Raw genomic sequence first — 16,293 nt, 5'->3', positions numbered from 1 at the left:
TTAATTTTATTTTATCATTTTTATTTAATTTTATTTTTTATAATTTAATTTTTTGTTTTTATAATTGTATTTTATTTTATTTTATTTTTGTTTATTTAATTTTTTATTTTTTATTTGATTTTATTTGATTTTCCTGAGTAAACATCTAGCCCTAAGATGCCATTAGATGTCATTTGGTTCCAAGCAAAATAGTGTTAAAAATACTTTTTAAACCTTTTTTTAACTTTATTTTAGAGAGTTACTGATGGGTTTGAGACTCAGCCGATAGTGAACAACAGCAAATGCATGATAAACATGATATAACAGATGTTTTTCCTGTAGAAACATCAGTCACGGGCCTCATTTGTGTTCAGGTTCGCTCTGACACTGAAGCAGATTGTCTTGTATTGCTAATAGATTTTCATGCTCTGACGGAGGTTTTTGTGTGTGTGTGTGTGTTCTGTATCGGGATGGCGGGTGAATTGGAGCAGGACCGTTGGGGCGGCGACTAATGAAATTGTGCTCATCTAAAACAATGAAGGTCAGGATATTAATTGGTTCAAGTCATTAGCTCAGAGGAATCAGGCGGCCCGTCTGAAGATTTCGCTCTAGATTGCGTGTCGTGGCTTTTGTGCGCGAGCGACGTGTTGGCGCTTAATTGCGCCACTTATGATTAAAGCCCAGAGACGTGGGGCAGAATTAAGCAGCTCTTTGTTGATCCACTGCTTTTCACTCATCTCAGCGTTTCATTAACAAAATGACTAGCCTTCGAGAGTTCAGCTGACGACCAACACGAGCAGACAGAAACACAAGACCGCTAAAACACTGGCATTAAATGAATGTTTCCACCCTCTCTCATCATTGTCTTCTAGTTCATATTTAACTGAAGTATCAATTTGTTATGCTTGAGGTTTTAGTTTTAGTTCGACCCTGATCTATACCAGGGGTTTTCGAACTGCTGTCTGTGGAAAAACCTTAAAAGGGGTCATATGATGCGATTTCATTTTTTCCTTTCTCTTTTGCAACAAATGCCTCGTTTGTAATGGGTTTTAATGTTTTTGCCTCGTCGCTCCGGCCGGACACGGCATCAACAGTATGGTGAGGGGCGTAACATTTCCGTCTCACGCTTGAGGTATTCGGCCAATCACAACGCACTGGATAGCTGGCCAATCAGAGCACACCTCGCTTTTTCAGACCGATGAGCTTTGTAAAAATCGACGCGTTTCAGAAGGCGGGGCATAGAGGAGAAACAATAATGTACAATATGTGGAAAATAATGTGTTTTTTTAACTTTAAACCGCATAAACACATTTCATTACACCCACACCAAATACACAAAATAATGTTCTTTTTAGCAGCATCATATGACCCCTTTAATATCTCAAGTACATTTATATCTAATCTAATTTAATATTTATTTTGTATATTTTTTTGTTTCATTTTAATTTAACATAAAATTTTAGTAATTTTGTTTGTCATTATCATTAGTTTTTTTTAAATGTCGATATGGTTTTTATTAAATTTTAGTGTATTTAGTTTTGGTTATTTTAGTACTTCAACTGAAACAAAAATTAGAAATGTTGCAACTATTTTTATTTATTTAATTTTTTCCATTTATATATATATATATACTTGTAATAAAATAAAAATTAACTGAAACGATAGATAGATAGATAGATAGATACATACTAGTTAATGATAAATAAATTATAAAAATAAGATTCAATTAATTGGCTGAATAAATAAGTATATAATTTGATTAAAAGAAATACAAATTTGATTAAACAAATATTTTTTTATACAAAATAAACATAATAATGTAACATGAAAAACCCCATATATTTACAATATAATATTTTTCTTATATTTATAATATACATTTTTCAACATATAAATTGCGTCTTTACTATTGTAGAAATGACAGCTGAAAAAATGACTTTATATGCTGAAATTACATTAATGTACTCACTCATCGTTTTATTTCTGTTAACATGCATTATATTTTGAGTATCAATTTTTATTTATTTAGTTATTTATTTAGCATGGTTTTAGTTTTAGTTAACGATAATAACCCTGATTTCAAACTGGGGTCCGTAGAAAATACTAGAGAAAAACTGTGTAAAAATGTAAAAATAAATAATAACAAGCTACTTAACAAAATGTAGCTAACTGCTATAAATCTACTTTACTTTCAGCTAGCTAAAGGGAAATTTCTTTCAAGTTGCATGGCTGTAATATTAGCGATATGATGGCTGAAATGTCCTTCTATGTTGTGATAATAGTAATAATATTTTGTAACTGATACGGAACTTAATAGGTAGCCAGTGCAGAGACTGTAAAATTGGGGTAATAATATTGATGTTGTCTCTGCCTCTCAGAGCCTCCGATCCCCATCGCTCCTCCTCAGCTGACGGCGGTTGGCGCCACCTATCTGTGGATCCAGCTCAACGCAAACTCCATCAACGGCGATGGGCCCATTATCGAGAAGGAGGTGGAGTACCGCACACTTTCCGGAAGCCTGATCGACAGCCAACCAGTCGACAAACCCAACCACAAGATCGGCCACCTGGACCCCGACACAGAGTACGAGATCAGCGTGCTGCTCACCAGACCCAACGAGGGCGGCACCGGGGCCCCAGGGCCCCCGCTCAGGGCCCGCACCAAGTGCGCAGGTAAAAAAGACTGTCATTTTACTACTTTACAGCTTATTCATTTGCCGACTGACAACCAGTGATGTAGAAGCTACACTGAAAGCCGTTTCTCTAGTTATCCATACCAGTGTTATTTTAGATACTTTTGTAGTTTTCATTTATTTTAATTTAATTTAATTTAATTTAATTTTATTTTATTTTATTTAATTTAATTTTATTTTTAAGTTTTAGTTATTTTTTGTGTTGTTCTTTATTTATTAGTTCTATTTTATTTAGTTAAATTAGTTTATTTTTTTAAATTATTATTATTATTTTATTTCAGTTGACAATTATTTCATTTCAAGTAATTAAAATGTTTAGATTTTTTAAATGGTTTAGTTTTAGACAATGATAATAACCTGGAACGATACCAGGGGTTTTAAAAATAGAGTCTGTGCAAGAAATTTGGGAAAAACAATGTAAAAATGTAAAGATAAAAAATAAGCTAATCATTTGATTAACATAAATAAATAAATTGGATAAAATAAATGTAAAAAATTATTAAATGAACAAAAAAAATTCATCTAACAGTGCAGTACTATAGTAAGTAAAAAAAACACATAATACTGTAACATAAAAAACGTAAATATTTTCCAAATAATATTTTGCATATTTATAATATTATGTTTTAAATAAATAAATAAATAATTTAATTAAAATAAAAAAAGATTAAATAATCAAACAAATTAATAATACATCTAACAGTACAGTACTATAATGAGTAGAAAATAAACATGTTACATAATTGGAAAAAACTCCAAATAATATTTTATTCATATTTTAACATCAATTTTTTCCACAGTATAAGTTGGGGTTTTATGCATAAAAATATATAGATGTATTTATTTATTTATTTATTTATTTGTTTATTTTAATTTTAGTATAGGGGTCAGTGTTCATCTAAAATATTGAAAACCATTGATCTATACTATAAGATACAAACAAAAAGTAGCTGTGCTGAATCTATTCACTTTAAGTTAAGTAAAGTGACATTTTCTTTTTAGTTACGTAACTACAATATTAAAGTTTTTTTTATACAGCAAATCAGATCAGAGTGTATTTGGTACAAAATTAATATTTATGCATTTAGCAGATGCTTTTATCCAAAGCAACTTACAATCGACTTACAATACTTACATTATACCTGTACACCTACATTTACACGAAATACAACTGATAAAACCATTTAAATTAATAATTTTATACAAAAAAGGTTCAAAATGATGTGCAGAACCAAAAATGAGTCTGAAGATTTAGTCATTTATGAATTTTTTTTTAGAATCTTTTTTTATTTGAACTGCTTCACCACAGTCCCAATGAACTGATTCACTACAATTAACTGATTCACTCCAACAAACTGATTCACTACAATGAAATGATTCACAACAAAGAACTGATTTACTACAATGAACTGATTCACTACAATTAACTGATTCACTATAGTGAACTGATTCATTACAACGAACTGATTCACTACAGCAAACTGATTCACTACAATGAACTGATTCACTACAATGAACTGATTCACTACAACAAACTGATTCACTACAACAAACTGATTTGCTACAACGCACTGATTCACTATGATGAACTGATTCACTACAACAAACTGATTCACTACAATGAACTGATTCACTACAACAAACTGATTCACTAAAATTAACTGATTCACTACAACAAACTGATTCACTACAACAAACTGATTCACTTCAATGAATCTTAATGTAGTTCATTTAGTTTTAGTGCAAGTTAGTGTCTTCCCAATCATTGGTTGTGTCGTTGTGTCGTGATGCTTCATTCAGTGAGTTGAGATTCGTTCATGTGAGACGTTAGTGAATGGCTAGAGTTTGATGTCATTTAAGCATCGTCAGCGCAGATGGAGCTCGTTTCTGGACTCACGAGGAGTTCATTAGCTAAATAAACACTGTGTTAGTTGTTGTTTAGATGCTCCGGTGTTTCTCTAGTAATGACTTTGGCTTTTAGGAAAGCTTTAGCGTTATTAAGAGTTTGTCACATTAGCATCACGCCGCCGGAGCCCCGGGCCCCCAGCAAACCACACGCAATTATCACAGTAATTAAGCAGGTTCAATGACTCTCATTCCCGATGACTGCTGTGATTGTATTAGCGCTCAGGATCACCGCGTGACACTCCCACACCAGGCTAATCGCTAGTCCATTAGCCTGAGCGCTAACTGCCCATTAGCGCATCACAGGATTCATCAGCCAATCGGACGAGAGGTGCTCGAGGCCATAAAGAGTGGAACGACAAAACTGCATTTACATAAATTATCATTCCATTCCATTGACTGTCCGGTCATTAGCATATATTTGCTCTGACGGCCTTTAACAGAGAACGACTGAACAGCAGAGCGTTTCTGATAAACAACAAATGCTCTGTTTGTTTTGGACTTACTATGGTACTACCGTGGTATCCTGCTGTATATGGTGGTGGTTGAGGAGATTCCCCAGAGTACCCAGAAAAGCGCTATATAAATGTAACATATTATTATAATATGTTTTATGTAGACAAATACATACATTTATAAACATACAGTACATGCACTAGACATATACATGCATGCGTTATATACATTAAATAAATAAATAAATAAATACGTATATACACACTTATTTTGTATATTTGTGTGTAATAAATGCATACAAATATACCCCAGCGACTTAAGACTGCTTTTGTGCTCCAGGGTCACATATGCGAATTTGTTTTATATTAGTTTATTTTTATTAATATGTGTATTTGTTTATATATAAATGCATATATGTGCATGTAAATCATATTGCATATATATATATGTGTGTGTGTGTGTGTACGGTAGTATCAGTGCAGTACTGTGTTTGCACTGGTTAACTGTAGTGTGAGTTGTGTGTTGTAATCGGATCTGAATGCGCGGCGTCTCTGTTTTGACGTGAAGGAAGTGAATCTTCAGATCTCAGAGTGGCAGTGGATCATGTGCTGCTGAAGGGACGGGACGCGCTTAACTCATGTGACCTCAGCATAGTCAACATAACACTCATACCTGCAGCGGCGCCACCTGTTGACCGACACACACACACACACACACACACACACACACCGATCACATGACACGCTGATGGAGCAGAACACAGAAACACACAGACGCCATATTGGATTTGATGTGAACTTATCTCACAAAAATATGTTAGAATTAAATTATGAAAACGGTATTTCTAAATGTTTTCTGAATGTTCAAAACGTCCAGTGTAAGGCAACACTTCCATTGTATCATCTTGCAAACATTAGGGGAGCGTTACGTTTGGATGCTCTCTGAACGTTCTGAAACAAAGTGACATAAAAAAAACGTCAGATGAACGTCCAACTAAAACATTTATTAAAAAACGTTATAAATGGTTATATTAAATTGTAATAATCCAAAAGCATGTATAATTATAATTAGCCTATGAAATGTTTTATTTTTTTTCCAAATTCAGCTTGAATTTTTCTGCATTAAATTTTAATTAAGTAAGTTTTTAGTAATCAAACAGCAAGGCTAATTAATTGAACTCATGGAACTTACACAGTTTAACAACAATTTATTTAAAGTTTTTATTAATTTAATTTTAATTTTTTTATACACATACATTTTTAGGGCCCTTTGAATTAGTTTTCTTATTTCGTTTTTTTTACCAAATTTTGTGTTTTTCAGTTTTTTTTGTGTGATTAAAAGCATGAACTTCTCAAACTTATGCAAATTTAAAATTATTAAAAGTTTAGCTAATTTATTCATGCATAATTTGTCACATTACATGTCAATGTATGTTATACTATAAATGCAGTTTTTTTACTGAATTCTGTGATTCTCTCCGTGATTTTCACATCACAGAAATCATGAGAGCAAGATGTTACAATGGCATCCAAATATCTGAGAAAAAAAGGGTTATTTTTTGCATTATTAATTATATTCATTATAAATCTAATGTGTCAAAATAGACGTGTTAAAATACGTCTGATATTACTTCTGCTTCATTGATCATGTTTACATATCTGACAGACGCTCTTATCAAAATCATGCATTCACTGGGATTCAAACCCACGACTTGGTGTTGCGAGCGCCTACAGGAATGCATACTGGAAATGGCAGGTCAGCGCATTGCATTGCATTATGGGATACTGTGCATACTATAAACAGTACGTCAGTGTGATATTCTGAAGAGTTTCTGGAAAGAGACGAACAGTTTCCTGACAGCATGAAGAAGAGCACAGAAAGACGAATACAGTCAGATCCTCTGTCGTTTGCTGTCTTTCTCTCTGGACTCGCGCGTCAAAAGCTCTTGGCTAGCGGAGCATGCGAACGTGACGCTGTAATTGACAAATTCTGACGGATACCATCGGCACAGAGTGACAGGAGTGTGACAGACTCCAGACGCAGACCAGCTCTTCTCTAACGACCTTCTGCTGCGGCTCGTCTCGCCCTGAACACGCTACAGTCCACCCCAAACACACTCTGAGATTTACTGTACGACTCTGATAAAAGAGTTGCAGCAGCACACTCGCTCACACACACACACACACACACACACACACACACACACACACACACACACACACACAAACACAGAGTGACTTTCACCTCTGTGTGACTCAAAAACACTAAAACAGCACAAAGCCGCTCACTTTCTTCAGGTTCTGATGGAAACATTACAAAGTCAAATAAGGAAAAATTCATATTCTCTATTAATGTGCCAAATTTCTACACTGTCTGACAATCATAACTAGGGCTGGCTCGATACCAGTTTTTTCGAACCGATCCCGATCCGATACCAGAAATTCTGAGTATCTGCCGATACCGATCAGATACTGTACCAACGCGGTATTGCTACAAATATACCCCAGCGACTTAAGACTGCTTTTGTGCTCCAGGCTCACATATAGACAACTTCATTGTAAAGAAAAACAGTAAATTAATAAATATATAATCATAATCTATGATAAAAATACTACTATAAACTAGGTTATTGGATAATTCAGTAAAGTTACTCTAGAAAAATCATGAGTGCACAATAATTTTATAAAATATAAATATTTAGTGAAAAAAAAAAAACAGTATTTAGTGGGGAACAAATAAAAGTGAATAAGTGTAGGGCTAAATCTGGTAAAATGTTAAACATTGCTCTTTGTATTGTAAAATAAATTCATGAAAAACAAGTAGCCTAATATATTTATATATTAATTAATATACTATCAAATTAAAAGACATTTTAAATCATTTTAAATGTACAGCACAGTGATGAGGCAGCAACATATGATAGATAAGACACCAAGAAAGGCTATTAACAATTTTTTCATTGCGCAAAAGTATTATAACATGATGAAAGGCTCCTAAATAAATATATAATCATAATCTATGATAAAAATACTACTATAAACTAGGTTATTGGATAATTCAGTAAAGTTACTCTAGAAAAATCATGAGTGCACAATAATTTTATAAAATATAAATATTTAGTGAAAAAAAAAAAACAGTATTTAGTGGGGAACAAATAAAAGTGAATAAATGTAGGGCTAAATCTGGTAAAATGTTAAACATTGCTCTTTGTATTGTAAAATAAATTCATGAAAAACAAGTAGCCTAATATATTTATATATTAATTAATATACTATCAAATTAAAAGACATTTTAAATCATTTTAAATGTACAGCACAGTGATGAGGCAGCAACATATGATAGATAAGACACCAAGAAAGGCTATTAACAATTTTTTCATTGCGCAAAAGTATTATAACATGATGAAAGGCTCCTATACAGAGCGGCACGAAGCGCTTATGCACAGAATGATGCACTTGAAGCAACACGGAGTCACAGTATTGTATCTGTGCAATAGTTTATTGAGCCTTTTCTATTAACAGTTTTAAATTTCAGCTACTGTGCGCGTGAAGAACAATGCATAGGGCTCTTAACGTTAACATGCTTTAGAAACAGCAATGAACACAGATTAAGTGTAATAATAGGAACATTGTATCATCTTAGAGAGAGTTTGATCGTCTTGACTCGTCTTGCAGCGGAGAGAAGAGTTTACGTGAACTTGAATTTAACAACTTAAATATTCATCTGTAATGGAACGGTCTCAGAACACTTGAAATATAGTGCACGGAAACTTTATGGTGCTTTATAATGATTTTGTGCCTTTCGTGGGGCTTAACAATAACACAGAATAGTATAAGCACAATATCGGATTTGGATCGGTCTCGTCTGACCAATACCAATAATCCAGCAGAAAAACGGCAGTATCGGAGCGATACCCATACTGAATATCGGATCGGCGCACTCCTAATCATAACCAGCTACAGATGCTAATAAAATATTATTTTGGGGGAGAAACTGTTACATTATTATTGAATTAATGCAAAGGAATTTGATCGCTGAGGTAAATAAAAAGTAACAAATTATTAAATAATAAATTAGTAATGTATTATTTTATAATATTAAAAATGCTTATTGAATAAATTAAAAATAAAAATTATAAAAAATATTTAAAAAAATGTAGAAAAAAAAAATATTATAAATATATTTTTTAATTATTTGGAGAAATTTTAAATGCAAAAATAAATCAATTAAAAATAAATTCAATAAAAAATCTATTAAATAAAATATTAATTAATCAGTCATCACAACTTTCAATATAGTGTATATATATATATATATATATATATAGAGGGAGAGATAATTAAATTGAAAAATAATTAAATCAATTACTAAATAAAAGTATGCTGTTGTCTCTATTACAGAAAAAAATTAGAAAGTGGTATACTAAAATATATAAAAAGTCTATGCACTGAAAAAAACAACAAATTGGTGTATAAACACTTTTCAATAAGAAATTACTAGTAAATTTCACAATTAATCAGCAAGAAACAGCAAGTAACACATTGAAATAAACGTGAAATTCGCAAAAAGACTGAAATAGTGTTTTCTTGTAAACATACTCCAATAATCTTTGTTTTATTTACAACCTCAACCTTTATTTACAATCAGTGTATAATAGATATGGACTTTATCTATAATTGAAAGGATATATGAATAAATGATGTGAAAGTTGAGGGCCACTCAGAGCATGAAGATCAGACGTGTAAAGAGAAGAGGAAAGAGAACGGGAACTAAACCAGTCTCTGTTACTGTACGAGCGAGCGCTCTGCAGCACACTGTTCTAGCGCGTTTACAATCACATGCACAATGAACTCAAGCTAACTGTCTAATTTTGACTGCAGTCAGAAATCAGTTTAATTGGTTTATTGTTCATGCTGTATCTAATATTAATGTTTGCTCAGTTGATTTATATTTGGTGGAGCACCAAGTGACGTTTGCTCACACCTAAATGTCAGATTTATGTATTTGAAATCCATATAATCACACTGTTTTAATGTAAACAAGCACTATCATTTTACAAATTGTAATAAATTATTAAAGTTGTGTGATGAGACATGATGTTTTAATCAATGAAATTTAATTAAATTAAAAAATTTTGAAATCCAGAAAAAATCAAATGAAAAATAAAGCAGATTTTATAGGCCCCTAAAAATGCTTAAAAAAAAATTGTTCTTAAATTGTACAAGTTTCAAGATTTTGATAAATTAGACTTGCTTTGTGATAATTAACATTTACTTTTACCATTAAAACAGAATACAAAAAAAAATGAAAACGGGTCCGATTTTTGTAATAATACTTATAAACTGAATGCATTATAAATACAAAAATAACTTGTTTATATATTAATAATATATTAATATTAAATTTACATCAATAAATCCAGTTAGTTTCAATCTCATATATTTTAACTAATTGAATATCGCTTGTTCCACAGCTAGCTGTTTTTTTTTTTATATGTTTAACTGAATAAATTTAATTGTTTCCATAGTGAGCAGATTTATGCTGATATAAACAATCTAAATAAGCGAATTTTGAAATCTGATTACTTAAAATCAAATAGATGATAATAAATTATGCCATAGTTATTTAATGACTGACAAACATGCATCTCATTAAGTTTGTTAAAACGGTGAAATCCAAATGCATGGAAATATATATGCAAATCAAATGATAGACAGATGTTGTGAATTGTGAATGTTGACGTGAGCAACCTGGTGTTTTCTTATTTATCATAATTCATTTCTGCTGGTGTCAGATCAGCGGTGTGAATGTTGGATGTGCGAGACGGCGGCTCTGCATTTCGTTAATCCAGTAGAAATGAATTCACTCTGCATTCTGCTCAGTTTTCAGCTTGAAACATAATTTCTATGGTAATTCCCTCCCGGTGTCTATCCTGACGAACAAACCCAGATTCCGACAAATAGAGAGCGATATCTGTTTTGTAGGACTGGTCAATTTTTCCGATTTTATCGGTTACTTCGAATGTAATGTTTTGCCCGCGATTTTATGTTTTAGAAATCGAGAAATCGTGATTTTGAATAGAAATATTACCAAATGTTAAAATTAGACACTTTGACAATATGCCAGTGATAACAATAAAGAGAAAACGATGTCGGCGCACGTGATTAACCGCTCACGCGCTCATATCACACAGAATGCACTTTTGTGTTGAAAGATGCGTCGCGTGCAGAGGAATAGGAAAAACATGCAAGAAGATGGGAGTGAACTTCTTTTAACTTGAGCGCCGCATGTTTAGAATTCCGTTTCGTGCAAGAGACGCGAGCGCAACAGTCAAACGCGTCCATGTTCACACAGAAAAAACATTGGAAAAGCAGCGCAAGCGAATAAAAAACCTGTTTGGAACTACTACTGTATGTCTGATATTTCATGTGTGCATCACGGTGACAGACTGAAAGCTGCTGTTTATTGTTTTTACTGAACATTTATAGTTAATAGTCTGCTGGTGTTATACCTTCAGTCATTTTGAATTTGAATTACCTTGACTTTTGAGATTTTTTTAAAGCATTTTCCTCGTATTATATCTTAACATGTAATATGTATAAGACAAGTTTGTACAAGCTGTAGTTGTAGTTCCTGCATTTTTTTCTGCAAAGATATTTAACAAGTGATTTGTTTAACATATTGACAACTTCATGTGTGCTGCTTGGAAAATAATTTTCATTAACTACAGGGATATTAAAGAAGAAGTTACTTGAATCATGTTGTAGTTACATTTTCAAGTTGACTAGTTAAAAATCGTAAAAAATCGAGATTTTAATTTTTTGCCAAATCGCCCAGCCCTACTGTTTTGTGCATATCTTTTTTTGAATTTAGTTTCTTATTCTTATTTTTCTTATTGTCTTAAATTTCTAATTTTCAGTTTGTCCTTTCAGTTTAGTATTTTGTTATATTTTAATATTTTGTATTTATTTTATTCTTATATTCTATGTTTTCATTTTAATTTTAGTTAAAGATTTAGTGATTGTGTTGTTTTTTTGTAATTTTTTTTAGTTTTGGGGGTTTTAAAATGTGTATATAGCTTTAATAAATTTTTCTTTCAGTTTTAGATTTAGTTATTTTAGTACAATGAGAAAGAAAAAAGTTTGATTATTTTATTTTTTATTTTCTCATCTTTTATTTTCTTTTCTTTTCTTTTCTTTTACTATAATATCCCTGCCTTTTTAATGTTTAATAAATGCAGGCTATAAAATTTGAAAACTTACAATATGTATATACATTTTTTTGTGGCTGTTTTTTTTTTGTAGTTTAGTTAGTTTGAGCTATAATTTATTTGATTTTAGTTTCAGTTTTTTCAATTATATTAGTTGTTATTTTGTTTCAGTTAATTTATCTTTAAATGTTTAGTTTTTGTTTTAGTTTTCATTACCAATAATAAAACTGGTTGACACATTTTAGTTTTTTGTTTTTGTTCATCATGTTCAATTAAATCTGCAAAATTCTGCAGAATGTTCACCAAAAATCAACAAGAAAATGCAAAAAAAAAAAAAATAATAATAATAAAAAAATATATATGTATATTAATGAATAAATAAGTCTAGCGCTAGAGTTACGATTAAGGTCAACTTTAATATTTGTAATGTTTAATATTTCATACTCGTATTTGTGGTCAAACCTGATCTAGTTGCTCAGGCTTCGTGTAGGGTTGTTCTAGAGGAGATTTGATTTGACTTATTTTTTCTTATTTAGGATTCAGGTTTCAAACCTCAGGGTTTTAGTTTTGAGTTACTAGCCCAGATCTTTAACCAGATTTACTAGCACTAGTGCAGTGTGATGTGATATTAGCGGCTGAGGTACTTCAGGCTGTGTAAGTGTGTGTGTGTGAGAGAGAGAGAGAGAGAGTGTGTGTGTTTTCTCGTAGCTTGAGGTTGTGAAGCAGTATTATCCACAGGACTTTTATTATGCCTTCTGATAGTAATGTTTCCTCGCTTTGCCTTCTTTCTTTCCCTGATCTTCAGGACGTTCCTGCAGGAGCTGCAGTGAATCAAACATTATCAGCGTCTGTTTTCAGAGTGCACAGACCTGCATATTTTAGCAGCTCTTTATAATTCATTTTACATGAGCAGCGCGGTAAATAGAGTAAACCTGCCTTTTATCCCTGAAGTAGGGCATTACTCCGGAGTCCTTCCTTCCTCTCCCGGTGGAAAGCGGCAGCGCCTCGGGCAGATTCACGGAGAGGTGTCCTGCTGTAACTGTGCTCGCTTTGTGTGAAAGTTTTCAATCCCAGTTGAAGAAAGTTCACCCCCAAAATTAAAACTCTGTCATCATTTACTCATAAATATTAATTCATATATATTATAATTATTAAATTTAAAAAATCCAAAATTGAATTTTCTACTGATTCTAAGTTATATTTATTTTATTATACTTATAATATTGTTATGTTTATTTTATTATAAATATTAAATCATTATAAATATTATTCTATATTATAAATATGAAATAAAAAAATTCTGTTATAATTTACTCACCCTGAATAAATAGTGTTATATTAAATTCTATTATATCAGTTTTATTACATTTATTACAGTTACATTATATGGTATTCCCCAAGTTCCTGTGTCATGAGCCATTGACTTCGTTCAGATCTTCTACCACACACACACACACCAGTGGTGTTATTATTAACTAAAAATATTAAAAATAGTTTTCAGTAATTGAAATAAAGCTGAAAGCAGAAATAAATGATAAAGATTAGATAAAAAACTTAACATTTAAAAACTTACAATTAAAAATGTTGCCTTGGCAACTAGTAGAAATAAGTTTAACTACATATGAATGCTAAATTAAAATATTTTAAAAAACAAAACTAATAAAAATAAATGACTAAAATTTTAATTAAAATGAAAACTGATTTTTAAGCTAATTTAAAATATTTATATATATATATATAATACTACAATTTTGTCATTTACTCACCCTAAATTATTATTTTTTATTATGTTTATAATATTGTTATATTTATTTTATTATTAATATGAAATCATAAGAAATGTTAATTATTATATATTATAAATGTTAAATTAAAAACACAAATTAAAATTCTGTTACCATTTACTCAGGCTGAATAATTATTATATTATATTACAGTATATTATATATTATATTATATCTTGAATATATATTAAAAATCTGATAACGTGGCGTGTGTGTCATGAGGGCTTTGTTGTTCATCTGATATGGTGTGTGTAACTCAGATGCGTTTGGTTCTGGTCATGTGACGTGAGCTGCTGTGGCGTTAGTGTTTCATACTCTCTCTCTGTTGGCTGCTGAGGAGTTGGATTTAGTAAAGGGCACTAATGAGGGTTGCTGTAGAAGCTCAGTCTGATGTTGTCTGGTCGGATCGGTGCGGCTCCGGTGTCCTCTCAGGCGATGACCATCATCATCATCAGTGAACAGACGCAGGAAGTGAGGTCGAATCAGGCGGCATTGACACGGATCCGTCCACAGTGGGCCGAGCGCGAGGACGAGCGCGCCCTGTTTTGTGCAGAAGTGCACTCTGGGTAGAGTGATTGAGTTTTGATTGTGGGTTTTGAAAAGCTGTCATTACTGCTCCACTTCCAGCCGTATGAAAGCGCTTTGATAAGGATGAAAGCAGTGCCGTTGCCCAGATGGGTTTGTTGATATTGCTGCTTCCCGCCGAGGGGTTTCACAAACAATAAAGCGGCGCGGCCGTGATTCTTCCACTCGCGCTGTCTCTGTTCTCTGAAACGGCACGCCGGGGAATGACACACTCGAAGCTCGGCGCGCACATGAAACACATGAAATGCTCTCGCTGCTTTTGATATTCACTCTCAGATTGAGTTTCTTTATTCCCTGGTTTTCATGGAAGAGTTTCCTCGCTGGACTGGAACTCGACGGTCAGAGAAACACACATCAGCAAAGTCTGTAACACCAGATACTCGTCTTGATTTATTTATTTTTCATTCGAGGAAGCATCATTTCAACCAAACAGCTTGTTAGATTCACTTAGTTTAGTGTAAGAAGTAAAATTCAACACAACATCTATTTAAAATAATCATGTTTTAATTAACTTTATATTTAATTATTTAATTTAATTTATTTGTATATTTTTCTTTATTTGTAATTTTTTATGTTGTTATTTTTATATATTTTTTATTTTTATATTTAATATAAAATAAAATATTTAATATTTAATAAATAATAATAATGTTTAATGTTATAATTAATTATTTTTATTTATGCACACCAGTATAACAGTACATGGTCATAAATAGCGATATTTACATACAGATATTTTTTTTTTACTAAAATATTTTAATCAATAAAATCAGCATAATATTAATAATATGTTTTATCAGCAGCAATATTGATATATAAGCCAGCATTATATCATGTGATGATTTTATAGTGACTGTCTTTATAACAGAGTCATTCAATTACTGATTGATTCGAGGACAAATAACTGTGTTTATGAGTGACTCACTGATTCATTCATTCAACCGATTCAAGAACAAAACAGATAATTGTCTTGATGAGTGACTCACTGATTAATTCAAGCGATTCATTCAGACACACTGATTGATTCAAGAACAGAACAACTGCTGACTGTCTTTATGAGTGACTCACTGATTCATTCATTCAACCGATTCATTCAAAAATGCTAAAAATTCAATACAATAGATTCACATAGAAAACAGCTATTTTTGATCATTTAAATGCACTTTTGAACAGTAGTGCATGTATATTTCTCACAAAGAAGAAACATATGTTTTATTCATTCCAAAGAAGAAACTTCAAGCGAGCGTTGTCGTGTGATGGACTGATAACATGATGATTTGAGTCTCTCTCTCTCCTCCAGAAGGAGAAGCGTTTCTCTCAGGCTACGCTCAATTTGTTCCCCTTCATGCGGGACTAATGCTTTTATTCTCTCTCAGCCGCTCAGACATCGAGACCTCGGAGATATGATGATGATGATGATTTCACATGTAGTTTACATGCATGTTTTGGTGAGCGTTTGCAGAATGCGTTGAGGACGGGTGACCGGTGCGCTCATCAGAAGACCGTAATGTGTCGGTGGTAACACCGGGCCTTAAATGTCAAGCTTGCGCTTGGCACTGATAGTTCACATCTAAATGTCAATTAGAATTATTTGAACGCAGGACTCATGGGAAGGAAACGAGTGCAGGGAATAGCAATGAAACACACACACACACACTCACACACTCACACCCCCGCACACA

General features: G+C 32.3%; 1 protein-coding gene across 1 annotated transcript in view; it reads left to right on the top strand.

Annotated features, from left to right (window-relative positions):
- The window catches only part of LOC107746250 (receptor-type tyrosine-protein phosphatase mu-like), a 92,774-nt gene that overhangs the window by 56,042 nt on the left and 20,439 nt on the right, over positions 1 to 16,293 (top strand). The window contains exon 6 of the mRNA XM_016560382.1: positions 2,358 to 2,651. Within this exon, the coding sequence (XP_016415868.1) occupies positions 2,358 to 2,651 (294 nt within the window). The remainder of the gene's footprint in view (positions 1 to 2,357; positions 2,652 to 16,293) is intronic.

The sequence above is a fragment of the Sinocyclocheilus rhinocerous genome, unplaced genomic scaffold (genome assembly GCF_001515625.1).
Source record: "Sinocyclocheilus rhinocerous isolate Xijiao unplaced genomic scaffold, SAMN03320098_v1.1 scaffold108, whole genome shotgun sequence".
In the NCBI taxonomy this organism is placed as follows: domain Eukaryota; kingdom Metazoa; phylum Chordata; class Actinopteri; order Cypriniformes; family Cyprinidae; genus Sinocyclocheilus; species Sinocyclocheilus rhinocerous.
This window is presented reverse-complemented; position numbering and strand designations above follow the sequence as displayed.